Here is a 27,860-nt window from a genome sequence, read left to right on the forward strand (position 1 = left end):
GCTTAGGAATAGAATTTTTCTAATTACAAGCTCGTTTGTTTTCAGAGATGAGATGAGATGAGATGAATTGAGATTAAAGTTAAAAAGTTGAATAAAATATTGTTAGAATATATTTTTTAATATTATTATTGTTTTGGGATTTGAAAAAGTTGAATTGTTTATTTTATTTTATGTGAGAATTTGAAAAAGTTGTAATGATAAGGTGAGATGAGATGAGATGAGATGAGATGTTTTTGAAAGACAGAAGTACAAGATATATCAGGCAGCAAAAGGAGCTCGTGCAGTGCAAATGTGCAAAGACTAGAACGAAAGAGGGGATTACAGGCTGCCTAGATTTTCCCCACTTCCTAGGTATAGTTTTGAAACACAACAGGCAACAGCAAACTGTAGTCCACAGTCGCGAGTAGGGAAAAGGAAATCAGGTAGAGAAAGAAAGTGACACAGTAATTGCAGAGAGAGTGAGAGAAAGAGTGAGCGAAAGTTCAAAGTTCTACAGGTACGGAGAGTGGATATATATTATATATATATAGATATATAGAAAGGGGGAGAGAGAGAGAGAGCGCGAGGCAGAGCGCAGACAGCAGAACCTTTGTCCTTGTCCTGAAGAGAGAGAGGAAAGTAATAAATAAAGATATATATAGAGAGGTGAAAATAAAGTAAGACATTTTAGACAGAGAGGACGTGAGGGTTGTTGCGGAGTTATCTGCAAAGCACATTCAGAGGAAAAAGAAGAAGGTGAAGAAGTAAGAGAGGCCGGAAAACCCTAGTCCTACAATTGATTCATTTTGCCCTTCTCTGAAGACCAGTAAGGCTATGTATTTTCCTCTCTTTTTTGATTTGGAAATGAACGAAGAAAATTCCATGACGTTGTAGAAAATCAAGCTGTAGTGCTTTTTTTGTCTCACATTCACCTGCATTTAGATAAAGCTGTTATAGGGTTGGATCTTTGCGCAGGGAGCTAAAACTTAGGGTTTATTTCGGGTTTTTGTCACGTGGGGGTTTATAAGAAAAAAGAGCTTCTCTATTGGGTATTTGTGTATTTTATCGTGCTTCTTCTGCTGTATTAAAATTTGGGTTTTGTGATGTTTGGATGAAGACATTACTTCGTACTGATTTGAAGGTTAAGAAATTTGAGGGGTGATAGTGTAAGTTGGGGCCCTGGGTGAGGTACTTCATGAATGATTTGAAGCAAAATTTAGTGCCAAAAGAAAATTGAAGAAGAAATAGTTTCTGGGTATTGTACTTTTCATCCAAATAACGACCTTTACCTGTTGAAAGAGGATTTTGGGACAGCCTGTAACTTTTTGCGGTGAATTTAGACGCTTCGGTTTGACATCTGATCTTTGCGCTGGAGCGGTTAGGATTACCGGGCACTATGTCTTCCTTAAGTAGGGAGTTGGTGTTTTTGATTTTGCAGTTCTTGGATGAGGAGAAATTCAAGGAAACAGTTCACAAGTAAGTCCTGTATTTATTATTTAATTTTTTTCACATCCTAGCATCTAGTTGGTTACCATGATTAGCTTGGGGAAAGAAAAAGAATGCAAAATTTTTAAGTATCGTTTAATATCTCGACCTCTGTTTAGCCTAAGAAAAAAAAAACCAAAAAAGCTCATATTTCATTAAAAACTGAGCTAATTTTTTAGTAAACCAAGCCAACTTTATTTAGCTTGGAAAAAGGAAAATTAATATAAAATGGAGTGTAAGATGTAATTTGGGGAATTGATCTTTCAGATCTTGTAAGTACTTCTCTTGCGTGTTGTAGCCCGTTTCTGCATTGAGCTCGCTACCAGTGGCCTTGGCTTCTCTCATTTTTCTGCCTCTCCTCAGGCAGTGAAATGGAGCATGAGAAAACTTGGCTAAAACAGATGCATGCTATTGCCTTTTTGTTGTATGCTAATAATTGGCTTCCGGAATTTTAGGTTAGAACAAGAGTCTGGCTTTTTCTTCAACATGAAGCATTTCGAGGATCAGGTCCAGGCGGGTGAATGGGATGAAGTTGAGCGCTATTTATGTGGCTTCACAAAGGTAGAGGACAACCGATATTCAATGAAGATTTTCTTTGAGATTAGGAAGCAGAAGTACTTGGAAGCTCTTGATAGGTGAGTATTCAACATTATTTCTGTCAACAACCACCTTATGAATTTCTAGGAGCCCCTTGAAATCTTTACTTGGTTTCCAGTTTGCAAAGCATAGCTCAGTTTGATGTCTTTTCTGCTCAGGCAGGATCGAGCAAAGGCTGTTGAGATTCTTGTGAAAGACCTTAAGGTTTTCGCATCCTTTAATGAGGAACTTTTCAAGGAGATCACTCATTTGCTTACTCTCGAAAACTTTAGGTATCTACCTTTTCTTCTCTGTTAATTTGAATGCACACTGCCTTGTGATCTTTCCTAATTTATACCTCCTGTTGTTTTGTATCATCAGGCAAAATGAGCAGCTTTCCAAGTATGGAGATACAAAATCGGCTAGAAACATCATGCTTATAGAACTCAAAAAGCTAATTGAGGCAAACCCACTGTTTCGTGATAAGCTTGTGCTTCCATCCTTCAAAAGTTCGCGACTAAGGACCTTAATTAACCAGAGGTGATTCCTACATTTTCCACAAGTTAGATATAACCTGCAAGTTTGTGGTCATGGACTCAGTTTAAAATTCTTGTTATGGACCATTGTTGTCAGGAGTAGCTCGGTTATCTTTGTATTGGGTTTTCTCTTATAAATATATATGTGCATGTGTATATCTATATAAGCACTTTGGTTATTTCTCAACCGGTTAGTTTTAAAAAATAAAATTAAATCAACTGAAGACTTGTGCCTTGACTTTCTCTGATGATAGTTGTTTCTTGGAGACTCATATGTTTCTTTCAATTTTCAGTCTAAACTGGCAGCATCAACTTTGCAAGAATCCTCGTCCAAATCCTGATATTAAAACACTCTTCATGGATCATTCTTGCACTCCAACGACTAATGGAGCTCGTCCTCCTCCTACAAACAGCCCCCTTATGGGGCCAATTCCTAAGGCTGGGGCATTTCCACCTATTGGTGCCCATGGTGTATGTATTTTCCATCTGTTACCTGCCAAAAGGAAGGAAAAAAAGCATTATAGCATAATTCTTGGATGCCTCTTATGTGCAGCCTTTTCAGCCTGTTGTTTCACATTCTCCTGGTGCTATTGCTGGGTGGATGTCAGGCACCAATCCTTCTTTACCTCATGCTGCGGTGGCAGCTGGCTCACCTGGTCTAGTGCAGCCTTCTAGTGCAGGTGAGAATGCTTATGATGTGTCTCAGTGCTTTAAACACTCTACTACTTGGCTTTACTGATAATTTTCTAATATGTACAGCTGCATTCTTGAAACACCCAAGGACTCCCACTGGTGTAACAGGCCTAGATTATCAATCTGCTGATTCGGAGCACTTGAAGCGAATTCGCATTGGCCAGTCTGATGAGGTGTGGATGACCAAGACAGTATTTTTTTCAAGCTCAATTTTCATGTTTTTAATTGCTTAGCCTTTAGGACATTATTCTTTATTCTTTCTCGCTTATGGAAAGTTTATGCTTACTCATGGTCTCTGTAGGTGTCCTTTTCTGGTGTAATGCATACTCCTAACATCTGTTCACAAGATGACCTTCCTAAAGCTGTTATGCGTACCCTCAGTCAAGGATCTAATGTCATGAGCATGGACTTTCATCCACAGCAACAAACAATTCTTCTAGGTTTATAATATATATTTTTTCTTCACCAAAATTTTTGTTGTACATTTATCAAAGTTTCAAATATTTTTTGTAGTTGGGACAAATGTTGGTGACATTAGTGTATGGGAAGTTGGGTCCCGGGAAAGGTTGGCACATAAGCCTTTCAAGGTTTGGGATCTCTCAGCTGCTTCTATGCCATTGCAGGTATTGTTAGTTACAATTCTGTTAAGTTATGCATAGACTTCTAGTTTCACTTACTGATTCTTCTGGTCAAATTTAACAATGAGGGACCTTCCCAATGCCTGTAAACTCCCTAATACTAATGAAGTTGGGGTTTAATCTCAAACGTTCTGGTGCAATAATCAAGTGGTTTTAGCACCAGGCAATTTAGCACACCTTATCTACCAGTGAAAACATGAGTATTGAGTATTAGGAATTGTAAGCGATTGTCCTTTCAAATTAATCTTCTTTATGCTACCAGACAGCTTTACTCAATGATGCTGCGATATCGGTGAATAGATGTGTTTGGGGGCCAGATGGACTTATGCTTGGTTTGTACACAACTTTTTTACTTGGGACTAGTTTATATCCTCATTATTAGATCACAATTTTCTGGCTTTAATTTTATCTGCATGGTTTAGGCGTTGCATTTTCAAAACATATTGTTCAAATATATATGTACAATCCAACTGGAGAACTGAGACAGCATTTGGAGGTATGCCTTCTGTCCTGTATATTATGTTTTTCCCTGGTAATGGCAAGGTGCTGGTAATTGATAATCTTATCTTTTAGATTGATGCTCATGTTGGTGGTGTTAATGATATTGCGTTTGCTCATCCCAACAAGCAACTGTGTATTGTCACATGCGGCGATGATAAAATGATTAAGGTATCAACTAAGATCTAGAGGTTTTTTAATAAATAAGAAAGTTGAGGTTCCTCATTATAGTATTCTATGTGACAGGTATGGGATGCTGTAACTGGACGGAGACAGTACACTTTTGAAGGCCATGAAGCTCCTGTATATTCTGTCTGTCCTCACTACAAAGAAAATATCCAAGTAATTTCATTAAGAAGTTAATCACAAGCTTTATACTTGGTTATTGTTTTGACGTGTTGACTTTGTTGGCAGTGCAATATCCCTTTTCTGTAAAACATGCGCTTGGAAAGATCTGATAGCTTCCTGTTATTAACAAATCTTATATTTTTCAGCTGGCTTTATCCTCTGTACTGTTAATTTTCCAACCCATTTTGTCCTTATGTGCAGTTTATTTTCTCTACTGCCATTGATGGGAAAATCAAAGCTTGGCTGTATGATTGCTCGAGATCTAGAGTGGATTATGATGCACCTGGACTTTGGTGTACCATGATGGCATATAGTGCGGATGGAACCAGGTAAAGCATGCCTATCAAAAGATTACATAGGACTTGCATTTGTTTAAATTCTTTCTGCATCAGTTGTATATTTCAATTCTCTATAATTACATATTAAAATATCTGATGGCATAAACTGCACAGGAAAACTGTTTCAGTTCATTTTCCTTGTATAGGATGCACATTAGTATGCAGCTCATTTTGTTCTATTTTGTTTTTATTGATCATTTGTGTTGGTCACCATTTACAATAACTAGTAGCATTGGTACTTATATCTGTCTTGCAGGCTCTTCTCATGTGGAACAAGTAAAGAAGGCGAGTCTCATCTAGTTGAGTGGAATGAGAGTGAAGGGGCAATAAAACGGACATATTCTGGTTTTAGAAACCGCTCCTTAGGTGTTGTCCAGTTTGACACAACCAGGAACAGGTTCTTGGCTGCTGGTGATGACTTTCAAATCAAGTTCTGGGATATGGATAATACAAATATGTTGATAGCTGTTGATGCAGATGGTGGATTGCCTGTTAGTATTCTTCTGCCATTTCATTTAATCACTGGTATTCAAATTGAATAGTGAAGCCCAAGTTCATTCTATTCTCTCTTGCAGGCTAGTTCTAGACTGAGATTCAACAAAGAGGGGTCGTTGTTGGCAGTCACTACTAGTGACAATGGTATCAAGGTTTTAGCCAACAAGGATGGTGTGCGCTTGATAAGGATGTTGGAGAGCAGGGCCACCGATAAAAGTCGAGGCCCTTCTGAACCCATTAACTCTAAGGTAGTCCAGACTCCGGTGCTTTGATTTTTTGAGTCACATTTAGCATCTTCAAACAATTTCATGTAGCCTGATACAAAGTAATGTTATCAAGAAAACCTTTATCTCTTATGTCAGTCAGACGACTCATACCTGCTTAAGGCCGCAAGTCTAATTAGAGAAGCCTGCACTAAGATGAAATATAATTCTGTAGTTTACTTGAGTTAAGGTTATGTGGAACAGATATGAGTTTGAGTTGTCTCGTACGTGAACCTTGATAGATCTGTTAACTAAAGAAAACGCGCAATATCAAACTTTTTTTTTCAATAATATGGGGTTCCCTCTTACAAAAAATGTCACAGTTAATATATTACATTTGTTTGGAGAAAAGGTTAAAGTTGAAAACAAGTATTCAACAAAATGTTGCTGTTGATTACTGTCGTGCTTTGTAATACCATACCGTCGACATCAATTTCTTTTGCGATTTGTATTCCATAATAAAAACTTGACTCAAGCACTAGCTGTTGAGTTGAAGTAGTATATAAATATTTATTTTGATTGGCACTGGGTGTCTGAGAACAAAGTCTTGACTAATCCTGGGGGTGCACAAGCCCTCGGCAAGGAGTTTTCCGCAAATGTACCTTGGGTAATTCAAGGGGAAGTTCTCCCAGTTCGATGGCCCTAGAAATTGTTTGCACCCAAGAGGATTCGAACCTTAGACCTAGAGGGAGCATACCACCAAGACCACAACCTTTACCACTTGAGTCAACCCCTAGGGGTTAGTAGTATGTAAATACTTTTAGGAGGTAATATTATTTGATGTTGATCAAGTTTCATCCAGGAATACAAGTTTCAGAATGTAATGTTGTTCTGAAAGAACAGCAGCTTAAAGAAGTGAAGTTTCTTTTTGGTACTTGAGAATTAAAGAATTGTCCTGATGATTGCTGTGGGATGTACTAAACCATGATGTGAAATTAACATTATGTTTGGGTCATATGCTGGTGATCCCATAGTTAATAATACTTTTGGTTAGATAATCAAATCCAATGGACTGCATTCTGGAAATGTCTTTTCAGCAAGCTCCACTTTGTTGTGTGTGCATAGCTATCAGTTAAGTATTCCGTTTTCCTGCTGTTATGTGGCCGCCTGAACGTGAATTATTGAACATTAGTGGCCCTTTTTATCATTATTTTTAACTTTGATGGGTTGAATATATCAGATTTGGTTACATGGGTCTGGGGTTTAACCGGATAAAAGACGGTGTGTTTGCACGGTCTCTGGGGTTCCTAGTCATAAAACAAATCCATTGGATACTATGTGCTTTCACTCAAAGCACATTTTATGGTACTTTGTTGGATCTTTGGGATATATATATATATATTTTGGTGTATATATATTTGTATATGTAACCTTCCCTAAGCCTAGTTTTGTTACCAATTTTGCTGGGGACTCCTATACCAGTATTGTCAGATTTGAAGACTTAAGTTCTGTACTGAAGATGTTTTGTTTGTTACCCTGTATTTTTTTTAAAATTTTGTTGTGCCTTTAGGAAGCCCAAATTGATTCAATCAATATAAAATGTATTAATCTATGTAGCTGGTTTTTCAATAGACCTCTGTGGTATCCTCTCCCTTTTAATTATTTTCTCTAGTATGATTTCTTCATAGATTTACATTTCTTATTTATTCATAAAAAAAGATTTACTTTTTTTTATTTTTTATTTTGCCATGGAGGTTTCTTGATTCAGTCTCTTCAGCATATTTATATGTTTTTTGCAGCCTCTGCTTGGTAACTCCTTAGGCCCATTTGCAAATGTTTCTCCTGCTGCTGCTCCAACACTGGAACGTCCTGATAGAACTCCTGCTGTATCTGTCAGTAGTCTTGTAAGTTTATCTTTTTTTGTGTAAAGTTGTTTGTAGTACCTAGTTTCGAAGTTTTCATAGCACTTTACCACAGGGGGACAGTAGCAGGCTTCTGGATGTCAAACCACGGATCTCAGATGATGCAGACAAGATTTTGAGCTGGAAAGTATCTGATATTGTGGAAAAATCTCAACTCAAGGTTCTACGATTGCCCGACTCCATCACAGCAGGGAAGGTAGGCAGTTTGAGCATGTGACTGGTCACAAGTTGCTTGGTCCAATGCGCTTTATATTGGGAAGGGAAGAAAATATATTTTTATTTTCTCAAATGAAAAGACTTGAAAGCTTGTGCTTGTATGGATGGTTTATATTATAATTATTATTCTTGTTATTTTATTGGTCATCCTTATGTTGGTATCTGACAGCTTGGCATGGTAAGTTCTTTATAGCTTTTCATCTTAAGACGGTTAAGGCACTTCATTTAACAAGTCAACTACATTCTTGAGGACATGTCATGGAAGGGAACTCAAGAATGTTGATTCTTGTCAGTTACTGAAAATTTTTGTTGAAAGCCTTGTGCACTCTTGTTCATTACTCTGGAGTCCTAATAAATACTTTTTATCAAACTAAATAGTGCCCAAAGAATGGTCAATCTACTACCTCCAGCCATGTACCCGTATGATGTGGGAATATTTAATAATATATAGTTGGTGTGATTGGTGAAATGCACTGGCTAATTATATGAGAGGGTTAGTGAAGACATAACTGAAGACATGGAAGGGGATGTTTATAATCTCATGGGTCCTGATGACTTTGGAGTTTGAATCTTGATATGAATGAAAACAATCTTCAGTTTGCCCATAATAATAGTTCACATTCCCTTATAGGAGTGTCCAATTATATTTGTCCATTCTTAAGTTGCGAAATGTAATTTTTTAAACCCCTAAAAATGATAATTTTCTTTTATTATTTACATGATAAAAAAACTCAATTTTAATTTAATAAACATAGTTGTAAGGCTAGAAGTTCTTGTTCATGACTAGATTATAGTAGTCTTCTTTGAAAAGACTACTTTGATGACAGCCGTGTCCCTTGTAAATTCTTGTTCATTTCTTATAGCTGAGGGGTATTTTGCTTTGAATTTATGACTTCTATATACAATCAAATCTTTTTCTTTTTTGATAAGCATTCTATATACAATCAAATCTTTCCATGTAGAAAAATACAATGAGCACGAGCAAAACTGGGGTTACTGATTTTGTAATGTATGTTTCCCTCTTTGCCAACAAAGTTTTGACATGTAACAAGCTTCGTTAATTCTTCAACTAACAACTTTGGTGCAAACTTCTAGTGACAATAATGATTAATTACATATGTTCTCATCTTTTTGGTTCCCAAGTTTTATAAATCTTGTCATTAATGGGTAAATGGAGATATTAATGAAAGAGTAAGTAGAAAAATCTGTTAGGAAAATCATTAAACTCAGACGGGGGAAAGAGAGCAGGACCTATATGATTGCACTTCTAACAATGGTGTTTTGTCTATGCATAATAAATTTAAACATGCTTGTTATGCATTTAGAGATGTTGGCTGTGTTAAAAAATCAGTAAAGTAATCCTTTTTTATGGCAACAATGTAAGAGGGGTATTTAGATTACAGAATAATTTATTCACTTGGTTTATAATATATATAGTTGACACAAATCATAGACATTAGTTTTACAAAAGAGCATAGTTGTTCTTTTTTATTTATTTTTGATAAGTAAAGAACATAGTTGTTCTTTTTGTGTTTCCTATATCAGAATATTTTATAATTCACATGTAATGAATCACAAATTGCAGGTTGTACGACTGATCTACACTAACAGTGGCCTAGCTCTACTGGCCCTTGCTTCCAATGCTGTTCATAAACTTTGGAAATGGCAACGTAGTGAAAGGAATCCAGTGGGAAAGGTTAGCTTTCTACCTATGCATAGGTATTCACGATACGTTTAAGGAGTTTCTAATGGCTCCCCCTTGAAAATACTCAGGCTACCGCGCATGTAGTACCACAGTTGTGGCAGCCCCCCAATGGAACTCTTATGAGTAATGATGTAAATGACAGCAAACCAGCTGAAGAGTGTGCTGCATGTATTGCTCTATCTAAAAACGATTCTTATGTCATGTCTGCATCAGGTGGGAAGGTCTCTTTGTTCAACATGATGACATTTAAGGTTTGTTGTTGTTGCTTTTGCTTGTTTTGTGATGGGAAAACTCGGTGTTAATTAGCTGGATCCTATGTAGTTAAGTTCTTATACCAAGTTGACATTGATTGCATTAACCTGGTAACTGCTGTTCAGGTCATGACAACATTTATGTCCCCACCTCCTGCAGCGACTTTTCTGGCATTCCACCCACAAGATAATAACATTATTGCTGTTGGAATGGAAGATTCTTCTATTCAAATCTATAATGTCAGGGTTGATGAGGTGAGGCATCTTGTATGTTTGATTCATTCTTTCTGTAAGCTTCTTTTTTCTTTTTCAATAATTCATATTCAATTAATGAAAATCCTATCATTTAGCTGTGGGGAATAATTTTATTATCTCGTCGTTGCGAGTGTTAATGCATACTCATCCTCTCAAAAGTCATGGTATTATTATTTTACGTTTTGGAATTTTTTTGACCAACCAATTACATGTTACTTTATATTAATGTCATTGTGGGCAGTTCTCACAAGTACAGGACATAATTGAGTTGTCAGATGATTTATGTGTTATAAGGTCATGTTGGAACTTATAAAAAAAAAGGTCATGTTGGAATTTCAAATTGTTTTTCAGAAACATTACATATTATGAAAAGGTGAAGTCTTGTATTACTCTTTTATCATTGAGTCAAGGTTTTAATGCATTCTATCCCAACTGAATTAATCATCTAAGCATCCACCTCTTGATGACCTTAAGCTTTCTTGCATGGCGTCTAGTTATGGAAATGCAATTCAAGCTTGGGTATGGTTTGCAGGTCAAAACCAAGCTTAAGGGTCACCAGAATCGGATTACAGGGCTTGCATTTTCCCAAACCTTAAATGCTTTGGTTTCTTCAGGAGCTGACACACAGGTTAGTGTATGACTATTAAAATTTGAATATTAAAATTTATAACATGCTGTCTGATGAAGTTTAAGGGTCCGTTTGGCAACACAACCGTTCTAAAGTATTATCAGATTTTTCCTTCGCAAACATTACTCAAGCATAAAACACTTTTCAATTTCAGATTTTCAACTTTTTCATGTAATCATTAATCATTACAACTTTCTCAAACTCCCAAACAAAACACAAAAAACAATACTATACTTTTTCAAATTTAAAATACAAAAATAATATTAAAAAATTATATTCAAGCAATTTTTTAACTTTATAATAATTTTTATTCAAAATTCTCTCTTTCCTTTCACAAAATCCAATAAAACATCTTAACTCAAACCATTTCATTATTATTCACAGATATATTGAATATTCCAAGTATCCAAACAAACCTTAAGTTTTAATGTTGTTATTAAAAGGTAGGACCTTGTCCATATCTCAGCTTCAGGGCCCTCTACTTCAGTGGGACCTTTGCAGTGTTGGGTAATGACCTTTCTCGTCCTAAACATATAGCTGGACCAACCTAGCACTCTGTTTTGTACAATAGAAACATCAGCTTAGTAAGATGATCCCCTTGTCGTTTAAATCCAGCTGCAAAAATGTATGACTTTTTATTCAATTGAAGGCCATTATCCAGTGTCCGTCTCTTCAAAGCCCTGGTCTTGAAGTTTAAATATATTTTTGAACCAAGAGTTCATCCTGTGAGGCCGACCAATAGTGTAAAAGTTGAAATATATTTTTGACATGACATATTTTGTTATTTATACTTGTTTCTTTCTTATCAAAAAACATATTTTGTTATTTATACTGATACAAAGATATTATAAATGCAATTTGAGATATGAAAAATATTATGAACATGTTAATTGATGTAGAGATATGGGGATGTGTCTATGATAGTGCAATATCATATATTCTAGTGGTTTTGAATATTCAACCAAAAACTCATTGTTTTCCTTCAAAGTTGTGGTCGTGGGAAAAATTGTTTAGAGAAGAGCGAGAGAAAGATTGAAGATAGTCTAGGAAGGATGTAGAAAAATCACGCTTTATGTGTTGGTTGAAATAAGTTGATGATTTCTTATGAATGTTTAGTGGTTCTCCAATAGTGGCAAGCCTAATGATATGTAGTATATATTTGAAGTGTAAGGCATGTATCTGGTGTGATATCTGCTCATTATTATTATTTTATTAGTAAAAGTAAAATTTTATTGATGGGAATAGGCATAGCCCAAGTACACATGAAGTTTACATAGAAAATGCATAAGTACCATTAAGCACTAGTGAGGGGTACAAAGTACAAACAGATCATGAAACTGTCCTCATTACAACTAATGACCGAAGCCCAAGAAAATAAAGTATTATAAAATAATCGCTTCAGCTCATCCAAGGAACGCTCCCGTTCTTCAAAACATCATTTATTTCTCTCCATCCACAAACACCACATAATGCGAAGTGGGATTATTTTCCACACAGCTACAATGTAAGCATTTCCTCTAATACCTTTCCATTACCTAAGAATATCCTTAACTCTTCCAGGCATAACCCACATGCACACCAATCCGGTTAAAGATACCATTCCACAAGAACCGAGCCACCTCATAATGTAACAAAAGATGATCCACAGATTCCCCATTTTTCTTACACAAGAAACACCAATCCATAATGATGAGACCACGTTTCTTCAAATTATCAGTAGTGAACAATCTCCCAAGAGAAGCAGTCCATACAAAGAAATCAATCTTTGGAGAGACCTTACACTTCCAAATAGCCTTCCAAGAAAAACAATGATCATTAGAGAATCCTGAGAGAGCCTTGTAATTGGAACGCATCGAAAACCTATTTCTCCCAACAGGAATCCAAATCATCCTATCCTCCATCACATTACTGAATGACATAGCATACAAGGAATTGAAAAATTCAGCGAACATTCCAAAGTTCCCAATCATGAGCCGCTCTAAAAAAACTGACATCCCAATTCTCCACAACCATTAGAACACTATCTCTATATCAATAAAAGATCTTTTTTTTTTTTTTAAAAAAAAAATAACACCAACAAATCAGCCACCACAGCCTCTTTATCACTAGAAATCTGGTAAAGAGATGGAAAAACATACTTAAGGGCCCTTGCACCACACCAAGCATTGTGCCAAAAGTAAACACCATGACCATTTCCAACTGCCAACCTGAAAAAGTTGGAGAATCCCTCCCATCTGGAACAAATATGTTTTCACAAATCCACACCATATGCCCCCTAACTTCATTAGAACGCCAAACCCCCCCTTCCCCCTTTTCAACCTCCCGTATTTTGAATCTATAACAACTCTCCCCAAGCCTTCCCTTTCCTGATGATAGATCCATAACCATTTCCCCAAAAGTGCTTTATTGAAGGTCCTCAAATTGTGCATCCCCAAACCACCACAAGTTACCCGAGAACATATTTTATCCCACCCAACAAGATGAGATTTGGCTTCCTCCCCAAATGAAACTATGAAATTTTTTCTCAATATGAGATGCTACACCTGCAGGTAGTGGAAATAAAGATAGAACATATGTAGGGAGATTGGATAAAGTGCTTTTGAGAAGAGTTAATCTACCGCCCTTTGACAAATAAATTCTTTTCCATCCTGACAACCTTCTATCAATCTTTTCTGACACACCTTCCTAGATAGAGTTCGTCTTGAAAGCAGCCCCCAATCGAAGACCAAGATATTTCATGGGTAGTGATGATACCTTACAGCCCAGGATGTTTTTCAATCCTCGAACATTAAATACCGTACCCACAGCAACCATTTTAGACTTTGAAAGGTTCACTTTCAAGCCTGAAACAGCTTCAAAACAAAGCAAAAAAGCCCTCAAATATTGAATATGACCATGGTCCGGCTCACAAAAAAGTAAAGTATCATCAGCAAAGTGAAGATGAGAAATATGAACACCTCCAATGGAAAAACCAGCAAGAAAACCTCCATTAACAGCAGCACTCAACATGCGACTTAGTGCATCCATCACAATGACAAACAAGAAAGGGGAAAGAGGATCCCCTTTTCTTAGGCCCCGTTTGGATGTTGAGATGAGATGAGAAATCTCATCCCTCTCAACATCCAAACATCACTCAAACACAAACATTTTTCAATTTCAAATTTTTAACTTTTTCATATAATCATTACCTAATTATTACAACTTTCCCAAACTTCCAAACAAAACACATAAAACAATTCAACTTTTTCAAATCTCAAAATAAAAATAATAATAAAAAATTATATTCTAATAATATTTTAACTTTATAATATTTTTATTCAATTTTTTCTCTCCCCTTTCCCAAAACCCCATAAAATATCTTAACTCAAACCATTTCACTGCTATTCACAGATTTTTTTTTATCTAATCTCATCTTATCTCATCTCAACATCCAAATGTGGCCTTAATCCCCTGGAGCTGTGAAAAAACCCCTCTGGTGCACCATTCACCAAAACTGAAAAACGAATAGTAGAGATACTATGCCTAATTCATGAAATCCATCTTTCTCCACAACCACACCTCTCAAGTAACACAAAAAGTTCCTATTGACATGATCATATGCCTTCTCCATGTCTAATTTGCAAAGGATCCCAAGTGTTCCTATTGTAATTCTTCTATCCAAACACTTGTTGGCAATTAGAACCGAATCCAAGATTTGTCTTCCCTTCACAAAAGCATTCTGAGGTTTTGATACAATGCTACTCATAATGGCAGTCATTCAGTTAGCAAGTACCTTAGTGAGTATCTTGTATACCCCATTAACAAGACTGCTCGGTCGAAAATCCTTCATCTCCACTGCCCCCACTTTCTTAGGAATAAGGGCAATAAAAGTCGCATTAAGGCTCTTTTCGAATTTTCCAATAGAATGAAATTCGTAAAAGACCTTCATAATATCCTCACCAACCACATCCCAACAATCATGATAGAAAGCCATAGAGAACCTATTTGGACCGGGTGCTTTGTCCTTAGCCATCCTAGGAATCACTTGAAAAACTTCATCCTCCTCGAAAGGTCTCTCCAACCAAATAGCTCTTATCTGATTGATAATTTCAATGGACAAACCATCAAGTTTGGGTCTCCAAGAAAATTTTTCTGTTAGGAGAGATCTCATAGAAGTTGACAATATGCTCCTTAATAACATTATGATCTGAACAAACCTATTAATTTGAAGCATCTTAATCACATTATTCCTTCGATGAGAATTAGCCACCCGATGGAAAAATTTAGTACATCCAATTTTTTCATCCAAAGGGCTCTCGATTTCTGTCTCCATGGTATTTCTTCCATTAGAAGCACTTTTCCAGCTCCATCGTGATAGAAAATTTCCTACATGATTCTTCCTTAGAAAGAGGAGCACTCGCCTCCCTATCCTCCAAAATCTGTAGGTCCTCAAAAAGGGACTGTTTTTGATAGTCAATATGTCCAAAGACATCATTCCACATTTCACATCCCTCTTCAATGCTTTCAGTTTCCCAGCCAAAATAAAACTTGTTGAGCTCTCTAAAAGATACGAGGACCACCACAACCTTACTTTCTCATTAAAACCTTCAACTTTCAGCCACATGTTTTCAAACTTAAAAAATATCTTTTACCCTCATGAATGCCCCCACAATCCATAACAATAGGTAAATGGTCCGGACTTACCCTAGCTAGTCTCTTCTAGAGCAAAGTAGAGTAGGGAGCCTCCCAAGGAGACACCAAAAATCTGTCCAAGCGAGACCAAGGCCTTGTTTGAATTCAGAAATGAGTTGAGATGGTTTTAGATGAGTTGAATAAAATATTATTAGAATATTATTTTAAATATTATTATTGTTTTGGGATTTTAAAAAGTTGAATTGTTTATTATATTTTGTGTGGAAATTTGGAAAAATTGTAATGATGAGATGAGATGAGTTGAGGTGAATTTCGAATCCAAACAAGGCCCAAGTGTGCAACCCACCAACAAGTGGTAGATCCACAAAATCCATATCGAATATGAGTTCTGAAAATTCATTCACAGCACAACTTTGCGTAGCTTCTCCTGATCTTTCACTAATAAACCGAGTGATATTGAAATCACCACCAACGCACCAATGTAAGTTCTACCAGCTGCCCAAACCAGCAAGCTCATACATAAATCCTTCCTTTTACTGTCCACATTTGGTCCATACACCCCAACAAAAGCCCAACTAAAACCATCCACCACATTCTTAAAAGAACACGACACCGTAAAGTTTCCAATGCACTCCTTAATAAGCTCAACCACCCTCTTATCCCACATAATAAGAATACCTTCGGAAGCACCGTTGGAAGCAAGGTAAACACAACCCACAAACGTATAGCCCCATAAACTAGTGATAATGCTACGATCAATGGATTCAAGCTGAGTTTCCTGCAAACAAACAATGTCCAATGTCCAATGACGTAAAATATCCTTAATCAAAAGACGCTTATTGGGATCACTAAAACTCCAAATATTCCAAAAAAGTATTTTAGGCTTCATGGGAAAAAACAGCCTTTCCCTTAGATCTACCTCTATTAGCACTTCCCTCCTGGCCGTCATAATTAATTGAACAAGTGAGTCGCTTAAGCTCCCTATTCTTTCTAGAAACAGATTTAGGAGAAAAAGAACGCCCCGCCTCAATAGCAATGAGTAAAGCCTTGAATTGCTCCTCTAAACCCTCACAAGAAATCCCCAAGTCTTGGATTTCCTTCACTTTCTGAATCACCCAATCCGAAGATAATCCCTCGTAGCTGGCAAAGGAGATAAGGTGCACAGCGGAGCTGGATCCACCTCCTCCCTATACACATGCTCAGACACCGGCAACGAAATCTGTGGCAAAAATTCCCCTTCACTTTATGGTGACATTTATGGCATTGGCACACCAACCGAGTGGTTGCCTGACACCGGCGACAAAATTTGTACTAGCCTAGATGTCGGCTGGTCAACATCAGGCATCATAGATAGTGGATGGCGAAGGAGCCGATCCCAAAATATCCCCGGTATGAGGCTTCACCCTCCAAACAAGATGTGGGCTTTTAACCAAGCCCAGCCCATCAACTTTCTTCTTACCCTCTGAGAAGCTCTGTTCTTCATACCCAAAACAGAGGACATGGAAACAACCTTTCTCAAATTTTCAGTGAACTGCCTCTGGCCTTCACCCTTTGATCCTTCCGGAACAGCGATAAAACCACGCATCTCCTCTCTCCCACATTCAGACAACGTTAGAAAACGGCCAAATTTGTTATGGCAACGCTGGGCCAACAGCACCTGACTCCCATTTCTTCTAGATTTGTAGGACTCCGACGGACTTGCCGACGCACCGCATGCAACCACTACAGTGACCAACCAGTCCACGGTGGTTACATTGATAATGACATAGTAACCTTGAGACTTCTCTCCAGCATCCGCCACCGCTGCTCACTCTTATGTTGAAACTCGAAAATCTTAGAATTGACGAGAAGCTTCCATTCTGAACCCATTACAAAATGGAAAAATAATACCAGAGAGCCCAACTAACCAGAAAAAGATGAAAAGAACTAAAAAAGAGAATTAAGGAAATTTCCGGCGAGAAGCATCGGAAATGGGAAACCGACGGGATGGCATGAGAGAGAGTTTACAGAGACTAAGATCCATTGTTAAGCCAACGCCTTCTGTCTGCTCATTATGAGAACCTGAGTACAGTACTTGTTCAGTGGTGAGATTGTATGTACATAATAAATTATCTTGCAACAAGGCTATGAAATTGTGCCCAGAAAAATAGAAGAAGGTGCTGTGAAATTGTCTGTCCCCTAACTTACTTTCAGAATGCATTTTTTATAAGATAAGGAACTCCGGAGACCGTGCATACGCAACATGTCTTTGACCTGGTTAAACCCCAGACCTTTGTAACGTGCCTCCTTTGCACAGATTAGGAAATTGTCAGCTTTTACTGAACGTGGCTCCTAGAAAGTTTTTGTATGAAGGGTTTGAACCTTAAACCTGGGGGGAGCATACCCCCAAGTTGAAGACCTTTACCCCTTGAGCCAACCCGGTTTTCAGACTCTATTAAACTCCAAATTTTAAGAGTGACATAAAGTGTATGCTGCTGAGGTTGAATGTTCCTGAAGTAGACCTTGCTGTATGTTTGCCACAACATACTAGGTCTTTTTACCTGGTAACAAAAATTTGGGGCAAAGAAAGAAATAAGTACACTAGGGAGAACGCTAAATTCCCCTGAAAAATAGGGCCTTTATTTGTAACCGGGGTATTAAGTTCTGAAGGCCTGGAAAATACGAGTGCAGGGTATTTTTGCTGATCAAACTAAAACATGGCCACTTATCATATTAAATAATTTTGGATTCAAGTCACTTGGATGAGAAGACGGTAGTGCTCTCCTTCTCATTATAATTACTTGATAGTTTGTAACATTGGTCAATTGCGTTGCAGTTATGTGTCTGGAGCATTGATGGGTGGGAGAAGAAGAAATCAAGGTTCATTCAAGCACCAGCTGGTCGTCAATCTCCACTGGTTGGAGAAACTAAAGTTCAGTTCCATAATGATCAGGCACATCTGTTAGTTGTACACGAAAGTCAAATCTCCATCTACGACAGCAAGCTCGAATGTCTGCACTCAGTAAGTTTTTTTGCCTTCCATTCAGTATTTGCCTTTTTATCATTTTTGGTAAGCTAATCAAGTTACCAAGTAACGAGTCTGATGCAGGTGGTAAAAAATGGGGGTGATGGAGGCATAGAGCCTTACCAGCATTTATGCCTTCCTAGCTGGTCTAAACTAGTGTTTAAACATTTGGCATAGGGTTGTTTTCATTGGAGTTACTATTTCAGCAGTCGATTACTATTTCAACTGTTAATTTATTGGAAGCAGAACAACTTAAAATAGGCTAGTAATGTAGGGAGGGGTATTTTTTCCAGGAGTAATATTACATACAGTCCTGAAGTGTGCAAGCACCGCGCAATCGTTTTAAAAAAGAGTAGGGTCTACTATTAAAAAATTAGTTTTTTTTTTTTTTTTATGTGGGTTCCGTATTTATTCATTTTTTTTTAAGAGATTGTGCGGCGCTTGCGCACTCTACGATTGCAAATATCATTTTTCTTTTTCCAGTAGGTACATAAAGTTTATTTTGGGAGTGTGGAAGCTAGGTAGCACGGCCCCTTTCCCTCAGTCCTTTCTTATTTTTCACCCCATCACAAAAGATATGGTCCGCACCTGCAGATTGGCACCAGATATGGTCCAATGCTCTCATTTGGACAAATTTTCTGTGGATTTCAAAAGAATGTAGCGCTATGCAAAGTTTTAACATTGACTCGGTAATATGTATACTATGTGAGGTTATAACTTTAGGGGTCGATAGTAAAATTTAAATTGCAGTCAACATGGTATGCTTTTTATGGCTGGTTTGCTAATCCTTATTCTTGTAGTGGTCTTGGTCTGCGAAAGACACAAATACAGCTCCCATCTCAAATGCAATATATTCATGTGATGGTCTACTGGTTTATGCTTCATTTTATGATGGTGCTGTTGGAGTTTTTGATGCGGATAGCTTAAAGATCAGGTGCCGAATAGTACCTTCTGCTTACATACCATTCTCTGCTGCCAGGTGAGCAAATGGTACTATTGTTGGAAGCTTGCCAGTTAGTGATTCAAGTATATATCAGTTTCCATGTTTCTCTGTGCCTTCCATTCTGTTTATGTACTATCTCGAAGTGCTAAACTGCATTACTTATTGTCAAAAATCTTCTGCAGCACCAACCCAGTCTATCCTTTGGTCATAGCTGCTCATCCATCTGAGCCTAACCAGATTGCACTAGGCATGAGCGATGGAACCGTACATGTGGTGGAGCCATTAGACGTAGAGCAGAAGTGGGGTGTCCAATCCTGTCAAGATAACGGGTCAATACCTTCTAATTCATCGAATCCTTCCCCAAGTGGTCAAGCATCCGAACTTACTCCTAGGTGATGGGGCCTTAAAAAAAAAAAAGAAAAAAAAAGAAATTTGCAATCACGAGGAAGTATAGAGTGTTCTTAAATTTTCAAGCGTTACCACCTTAATATTTTGCCCCAAGCCATTGCTTTGGATCGTGGCTCGTGTATTATTTGTTGTAAATTCTTTTTGTTTTTGGCCATTTAACTTGCAGAAAGTTTCTTGGAGAAAATTCTGGCCATTTGCCTTCCACCACGCTAATCACGTATTTCATGGTGGAACTACACTATAATTTATTTAGCCATATAAATTTTTCAGAAAGTTTTAGGTTCATTGCTCTATCAATATTATTAGTTTTTGTCTATGTTTATATCTAATAAATAACTTAAAATTAAAAAAATATAGCAAATTTATTGATTCAAAGTTATATAAAAATACAAAATATAAAGAATAGGTTCCATTTGGATTGAGAAGTGATCTCAATTCATCTTATCTCATTTAATCTCATTATTATAATTTTTTCAAATCTTTACATAAAATATAATAAATAATTTAATTTTTTTTTAAATTTAAAATAATAATAATATTTTAATAATATTTTATTCAACTTACATAAAATCATCTATACAAATAGCTGTTACCGAGTGGTGGCCTCCTGGTGACCATCAAGCCACCCTTTGTTTTGAATTTTTGGGAAATTAATTTTTTTTTTTTCCTTTTAAATTGATTAATCTAGCGTCTTTTTTGGTGAGTCTTTAAATAATCTATTGGACTTGTATTCTGTTTTTAATTTTTTTTTACACTTTAATCAAGTGACAAGTGATACGGCGCAGAAAGGTAATAAAAGGAATGATTTGATCACTGATCAAAATTTGAAAATATAGAATAAAAAGGTTAAAATTAAAATATATAAATACATCTGTCCAAAGCGAAATTGTCACATTGGCCGGATGCTTTTAGTATTCAAGATTTTTCCAATTTATAAATCATGTGGAATTCTTGGAATAAAATATAGTTTATTTTAAATTTTATTCTTACGAGAAATTATATTTTGTAGTCATAAGGTGTCAAGCGGGCATGCTTGGATACCAAGATAAAATATAAAATTCTTATCTCATCATTACATATTTTTTAAATTTTCATACAAAATATAATAAACAATTTAATTTTTTAAAATTTCAAATCAATAATAATATCAAGAAATAATATTTTAAACTTTCATCTAAAATAAATTTTTTTTATTAATATCTTATGCATTTTTTTTTAAAAAATAGTTAAATCTAGGATCCAATTAAAAAACTTATTTTCTTAATAATGAATTCGACATTTTTTCAAATAACGTTACGAAATTCGTTTGGATTTAGAGATAAATTGAGATGATTTATAAATAATAATGAGATTTATGAGTTAAAATTTATAAATAATAATAAAATAAATTGAGATGATCTCTCGTCTCAATCCAAACGTATACATTTTAGAATTGTATCTTGAATTACTATTTTTTAATAGTGGGACATTTTATTTTATTCACAGTTTGCCCACGGGTCGGATATCTGCCCACGGATTCGCCCGAACCCGTAGCCGGTACAACACGGTCTGATTCAACCCATTCCTTGCAATATTTTTCCCAAACCACCCAAAAATTGAAAACTGAAAACCCTAGAAATGGAAACTAACTCAAATCCCCAATTCTGATTTGCATGGAATCCCTACACCTTTCCCGTATTCCCCATATCGGATCCGCCTTATTCGTCACTTCTGGTACCCTTCATTTCTTCTTTGCTGGTGGCTGACCCGAACTCGGACTGAGAGAGAGACACAGAGACAGAAACAGAGAGAAAGAGAGACAGATACAGAGAGTCAGGCTTATGGATAGTGAGGGATCAGGTCCGGCAGGTTGCAGCCCGGGATCGATTGTTTGGGTGAGGAGGAGGAACGGGTCATGGTGGCCCGGGAAGATACTGGGGCCCGAAGAGCTCGGGGCTTCTCATCTCACTTCTCCACGGTCCGGGACTCCTGTCAAGCTTCTCGGAAGGGAAGACGCTAGCGTGTGAGTCTCTATCTTCCTCATTTTTATTTACTCAAAATTACATATTAGGATTGGATTGTTCTGTAAAATGAAAGATCTCGAGTCTGTCAGTGAAGTTTGTGCACTACTTTGGGGCTTTACGCTTGACTATTGGGCCCTTTTTCGACGTTTTATTTTTCATAATCACAAATAGATCCGTGAGTTCACGAATTTATATATATATATATATATATATATATATATATATATATATGTTGTGATGATGCTCTTTTAGGCTGGTACGAAATGTAATGGCGTTTGTGGAATTGTCGAGAACTATTTACTTAAGAAATGGTCATTGACGGTGGTTTTGCCAATTTGTTATATATGTATCAATGGGGAAGTGCCATTTGAGCAGAGCTCATTGACTTGATATATGTACATATACATGTGTGCATTGTGCATTGTGCAGAACACAAACATAAATCTGGTGGGAGTGCATCATCTTTTGTTTTATAAAATCATTAGTGTTCTTCCTGGAAAAAAAAAAGCAGCACATGTTGGAGCCAGCTCAAATAACCTCACTGAAGAACTAGATTTGGCAGAGTAATTTAGGTTGCAAAGGTAGCCCATCTTCGTGCTTTTATGACTCTATATGATGAGAGGAGAAGCATGATGATGGGCCTAACAACTTGAGGAGATATGTGCAAGGAAATTCGATGCATGACCCTGCAATACGTGATCTTTCGGCCAGTCTACAGTGAGTGATATGAAAAGCTAAATGGAAATTGAAGAATTACCACAAACCTTGAACCGAAATCCCATCATTTACTTTCCTCTCCCGGTACATTTTACTTTTGGGTCTTTCCAAAGAAGAGATCCAAACTTCATTACTTAGATGTCTTTGCATTCTATAGGTAGGATGGCGACTGGTATGGTTGAATTATGGAATATTTCGGTCTATATTTTTATCCCTAGTGGCTTTACATTTATGTATTTTTCATTACTGTTTTTTGCTTTCAATGACTATATCGAGTTTATGAAGAGGTGGGTGATGTTACTTATAAAAAATATGAAGAGGTGGGCGATGTCTGTTTCTTTTCAAATCATAAAGCTTTTGTATGGTTAAATTAGTTGGATTCAGTTTATAGTGGCTGCCTATGCTGCTTCAATGGGTCAATTGTATTTTATTCTTACTCTATGTAATGACTACTAATCCTAGTGTGTATATGGATCTTGCTGGAAGTGCCTTCAAGGTGCTAGGATGCAAATTGTAGAAAAAATCTCATGTAAATCTGGTTTTCCTTGGTTTTTCCCTCCCCCCCACCCCCCTGCATCATGGTGGGCTCATTACCTGGCCTTTCCCTCCTATGTTTCTTCCTTCTTGTTCTTTGCTTAAATTCTTTAAAATTTTCTTTTAGTGGGAAGCATGCAAAATCTTCTTCTAGTTACATTTTTCCACAGGTTACGCAATCAGCCTCAAGAAAATTTTGTGGTGATTTCTCAACTATCAAATGAATTATCTCATTAGCTGTATATAAAGTATGCTCTCTAGATACCTTGATAAATCCTATGCTTCTTTTCTTGATCATTAATATATTTTATTTAATTTATCAAAGAAAACTACCAATGGATTACGCTTTTATATGCTGGTTAATTATTTTAATGAAGAGTTTGAAGTGCTTTGATATAATATTTGGACAGAAAAAAAGACAACAAAGGGGAACGTGAGTTTCTTTAATAAATTATTTGACAGATTATGTTCATTGCCTGTGTTGTTATATAGTTATTTGGAAAACTAATATGTTGTGTGACTTGTGTCTTATTCTTCACAGATGTTTTGAGCTACTTCTTTGGTATTCATGACTGTTTTTACTGCACATACTCTGGTATTCATAAAACTCTTGGTTTTTTTTTTTTTCTTCTCAGCGATTGGTACAATTTAGAGAAATCCAAACGCGTGAAGGCATTTAGATGTGGTGAGTTTGATGAATGCATTGAAAAAGCTGAATCCTCCCAGGGCATGCCTATAAAGAAAAGAGAGAAATATGCACGTCGAGAAGATGCTATTCTGCATGCTCTTGAACTTGAGAAGCAACTTCTGGAAAAACAAGGAAAGTTAGGTATAGATTCTGATCGCACAAGCAATAAATTATCTGGTGGTTTGAAAAAGAGTTTAGTTAGTTGTTCAGAAAGTTATGGAGATGATAATGGAAAACATGGAAATTCCAATTCACATCAATTTCCTAGCAGACTTGAAACATATCATAATGATAAGTCCATAGGTGGTCTCTCTTCACAGAAAGCCATAGATGGAAATCAACATAGTGGGGATGAAGATCATTCTGAAATTGTACCTCGGATGAGAGGCTTGCAGGATTTTGGTCTCAGGATCACCCCTTCCAAACAAAGGTTTTTATCTTCTGTTGCTTTGAATGGTTCTCGGAAATCTACAGTTGAGCATCATGCTGATGCTCTTCCTGGTGGTGGTGTCCTTAGTATGGGAAATGCAAGTCAGGCCAATGGTAAGCTTTCATCGCATAAGGGGTTGACTAAGGAACTTTTGGTCAATAGATGTGATATGCACTGCCCTCTTATTCAAGGTTTGCAGAGTAGTGCAAAATTAGGAGTCCCTCATTCCTTGCTACCTGACTATGGTGCTGTTTCTACTTCTATTTCAGGAGTGGAGCAGATGGGAGTTACTTCCCGAGCAAAGAGGAGCAGAAGTCTCTACTTGACAGCAGAGCATGGTGATTCTTTTGATTGTGGTGAAACTTCTCAAAGCCATATCGCGATGTCCGCTTCCCAATTTGGAGTGAGTAACTGTCTTCCTCATCCTGGTTCTTTGATTGAAGAAAACTCTTCTGCTTTTACAGAAGACGTTGATGATTCTTCCGAAACCAATTCTTCAGACTCAGAGTCTGATTCCTCCGAGACAGAACCAGAAATCGATGAAGAGACAACTTTACTATCAGGTTCAGTCTTACTTTTGTAATTTTTTATCTCGTTTGCCACGAGTATTATCTACCTATTAAAACTTGATTAATCTATGTGGTTCAATTCTCTGTAATTTGTAAAAGATTGCTAATCTGATGCTTGCTGATGATCTCTCCCCGTTGGAAACTTGGAATATTTTTCTATTGTAACTAACCATGAACAGGTAGACGTGTTACAAATAAAAGATTGTTTATCTGATGCGCCTAATTGTTGAAGTCATAGGATCACTTATTATATTAACTCATATTTTGCCACATTGTTGTATGACGAGCAGTTTTGAGTTCTTCAAAAGAGTGTGAGAATTTGATGTATCTTGTTTACTAGTTCTTGTTGTCTTATTAGTGCATTGGTTCCCATTCCATTTATTTCACTGTCATTGCCGCATGGAAAATCAATTATGTGGACAGAGAAATTCTACACATGTTTCAAGAAGTAGTGAATACTGGATGTAACTAATGTTCTGCTGGAGTACTCTGATCAGCTGCCCTCCCAGTCCCCCCTCCCCCTTATGTATTTCTGTCCATAGTGCTAACCTCCCTACCTTCTGGTTAGTTTTGTATTTTTTGGCTATATTTGCTTCAATCTTTCTTCTTGAGTGAAACTGCTTTGACCTGAACAACTTTACCCAAGGATCTCCCAATGCAAGCATTGGCGTGTGGCTTTAAGGTAGAGAAGACACTTTATGGTAATATCTGAAGGCATAGATATTTTTGGAACCATAGCACTTGATGTAGGTCCAACTTGAGCCATTTTTTCTTCTCTTATAAGAAACGGCAGATCTTATGAATAGAATTTCATAATCTAGATTTAGAAATTAAAAAATGGTCTGAAGGTGGGGACTTCCACCTTATAGGTATGCTTGGCTGGGAGTCACTGTCCAAATAACAGATCTGATGTTGGTCCTGGGAGTTATGCATGGCTATTTGGTTTTTATCAGCATGTCTGCAGGCTCCTATGGTGTGGAAGTATCCCTTTTTTTCAAACTTTTTTAAGCTTTTGATGCATATGATGTTTGAATTCATCCTTTTTTTGTAATTATTTGATTTGAGTGCCTGCAATGGCTTGGCTTGGCTATATTGATGTGTTTTTTCCGCTCACCAACCTCTAATCTATCTTCTGTTTGGATGTCGCTGTGTCTACAGTAGCAGAATGGAATGCGCTGGGAAGATCTGAAGCACAAGAACATGGAAGCATGAACATTGAGGAGCAGGATGGTTTAACATTTTTGGGCGACACGTCTCACCTTTATCTTCATGACCATGTTTCTCCTAATGATGCTGTGTCCAAATGGCGATTGAAAGGTAAAAGGAATATTCGCAATATTACAAAAAGGTCTGTGAATGCAAGTGATGGAAAAGGTTCCATTCATGGAACGTATTCTGAAGAAAAGGGAAGTGGTTTGAGGCAAAGAACATTGAGGCAGAATTTGAGTTTCCATAGAAATGATGATTTTGATTATAGTGTTGATGACGATGATGATGCTGAGGATGAGGATGGTGATGATAATATAAGTGAAAGGGATTTTGGCAGTCAGAAAGTAAAAATGGACAGTAGATATTCCTTGGCATCAAAAGGTGCATCCAGGGGTCGAAATAGTGTTGTACGTAATATGGCTGATTGGGAGGACTTGGCATGGGAGGATCGGTCTGCTTTGAGAGGATACTGGGGGGTTAAAGCGGAGCGTTTTGATCCATATTTTAATGCCCATCGTCGTTTTGGTGGGAGGCCAAGATCCATGCTGGTCAATGTGGATTTGAAGGTTCAAGCAAGCTATCAAAAAGAGCCTGTTCCTATTGTATCTCTGATGAGCAAGTTAAATGGGAAGGCAATTATAGGGCACCCAATTCAAATTGAAGCCCTAGAGGATGGTTCAGCTGAAACTCTTCTTTCTACGGTCGATTTTGGTAATGAGGTGGTTAACAATGAAAATACAGCACTTCAGCCAGCTTGGAGGACTGCAAGGAGAACAGCAAACTTTAGGGTCCCACGTCCTCATTTATCTTCAGTGCCGGAAGGTGATGAAGCTGCCCATGATATTCCCTTCTTAGGTCAAGAAATGAAACCCCCGTTAAAGAAATTAAATGCAGGGAGTTTCAGTTATAAGCCATGCCCGGATAGGAGTAACCTCCCTCTCATTCCCCGGCCTCAAACTGACCTGAAGATTTTGAAAAAGCCACCAAAGAAAGTAAGCTTATCATCAAGTCAGAAAACTAGAACTCTGTCTTCAATAGCAACTGATCAGAATTTTAGTATCAAGCCAATACAAGATGGCAATAGTGGTTTCATGGATGGGCTGATAAAGCCAGAGTCATCTGGGCACACTACAGTTGCTTGCATACCCGTTAAATTAGTATTCAGTAGGTTACTTGAGAAGATCAATAGGCCGCCATCAAAAGCAGCTAGTAAAGCGGTTTTGTTGAATGGTGATGTGGAGAGAAATCAGTCATAGGTTACCTGTACATTTTCACATGGGAAACAATAAAATATTATACTGCTAGCCACAACAGTTATTGCTTATCAGCATTGTGAAGGTGAAGATTCTGCTGCCTTTTTGAATAATGAGATAAAGCAGGTAATAGAGAAAGAAACCATAGATTGTTATTTTTAAGGGACATTAACTGCACATTTGTAGGAACTGGGTTGGAATTAGAGAAACTTAACTTGTGGTAGCCAGAAACAAGGTAATTAGAACTTATGTCCAAAGTAGGTACTTTGAAATTTATGTTGACGCATGTATATTTTATTTCTGTACAAGCTTATTTATGTACATTTTTTTATTTTTAAAAAAATATATGGAAAATCAGGAATAGTGGGGGATCAATTTAGATTCGTTGTCGAATCTGAATCTGTAGTTGTGTTGAGCAATTCATTGCAGCGAGAGATATGGTCAGCTGTTTGAACTTTTATGCTCTTCTTAATTAGTTATTTAGGGGGAGGGGGTCCATATCTTACCTTTTAGAACTCTAAGTTCGCCTATAGGACTTCATAATTTGTTTAAAAAAAAGAAAAAGAAAAAGAAAGCAAGAAAGAAATGTTGTCTGTAGGGCTTAATAATGCATATAATGAGGATGCTGATACTTGTAATTGGGTGTAAATTCTGAATATATGTACTGCGTGTGTTCTTTCCTCTCAGACCCATCTCCTGATGTT

The 27,860-nt window shown here is 37.0% G+C and overlaps 2 protein-coding genes across 5 annotated transcripts; both read left to right on the top strand.

Annotated features, from left to right (window-relative positions):
* The first annotated feature begins 573 nt into the window (after positions 1–573).
* Positions 574–19,833, top strand: LOC109012475 (protein TOPLESS-RELATED PROTEIN 2-like). The gene is made up of 25 exons (XM_018994139.2): positions 574–1,455; positions 1,920–2,099; positions 2,220–2,333; positions 2,422–2,580; positions 2,870–3,047; positions 3,130–3,256; positions 3,336–3,442; positions 3,571–3,709; positions 3,783–3,892; positions 4,170–4,239; positions 4,330–4,403; positions 4,481–4,576; positions 4,652–4,747; positions 4,955–5,082; positions 5,348–5,582; positions 5,667–5,834; positions 7,589–7,693; positions 7,767–7,907; positions 9,513–9,623; positions 9,701–9,883; positions 10,010–10,138; positions 10,671–10,766; positions 18,214–18,399; positions 19,203–19,381; positions 19,528–19,833. The coding sequence occupies exons 1-25, from the start codon at positions 1,376–1,378 to the stop codon at positions 19,739–19,741; spliced, it is 3,405 nt and encodes a 1,134-aa protein (XP_018849684.1). The 5' UTR covers positions 574–1,375; the 3' UTR covers positions 19,742–19,833.
* A 1,493-nt stretch (positions 19,834–21,326) lies between these two features.
* On the top strand, positions 21,327–27,829 carry LOC109012474 (uncharacterized protein At1g51745). Of its 4 annotated transcripts, XM_018994137.2 has the most exons (5): positions 21,349–21,755; positions 23,643–23,836; positions 23,999–24,238; positions 24,395–24,688; positions 25,853–27,829. In XM_018994137.2, exons 1-5 carry the CDS (start codon positions 21,574–21,576, stop codon positions 27,157–27,159), a joined length of 2,217 nt encoding a protein of 738 aa, XP_018849682.1. In that variant the 5' UTR covers positions 21,349–21,573; the 3' UTR covers positions 27,160–27,829. The 4 variants fall into 4 exon arrangements, with proteins under 4 accessions (XP_018849680.1, XP_018849682.1, XP_018849683.1 ...); XM_018994135.2 differs by having other exon boundaries at positions 21,327–21,755; positions 23,643–24,238; XM_018994138.2 differs by lacking the exon at positions 23,999–24,238.
* The last annotated feature ends 31 nt before the right edge of the window (positions 27,830–27,860 follow it).

Source organism: Juglans regia, chromosome 16, assembly GCF_001411555.2.
Source record: "Juglans regia cultivar Chandler chromosome 16, Walnut 2.0, whole genome shotgun sequence".
NCBI classification, from domain to species: domain Eukaryota; kingdom Viridiplantae; phylum Streptophyta; class Magnoliopsida; order Fagales; family Juglandaceae; genus Juglans; species Juglans regia.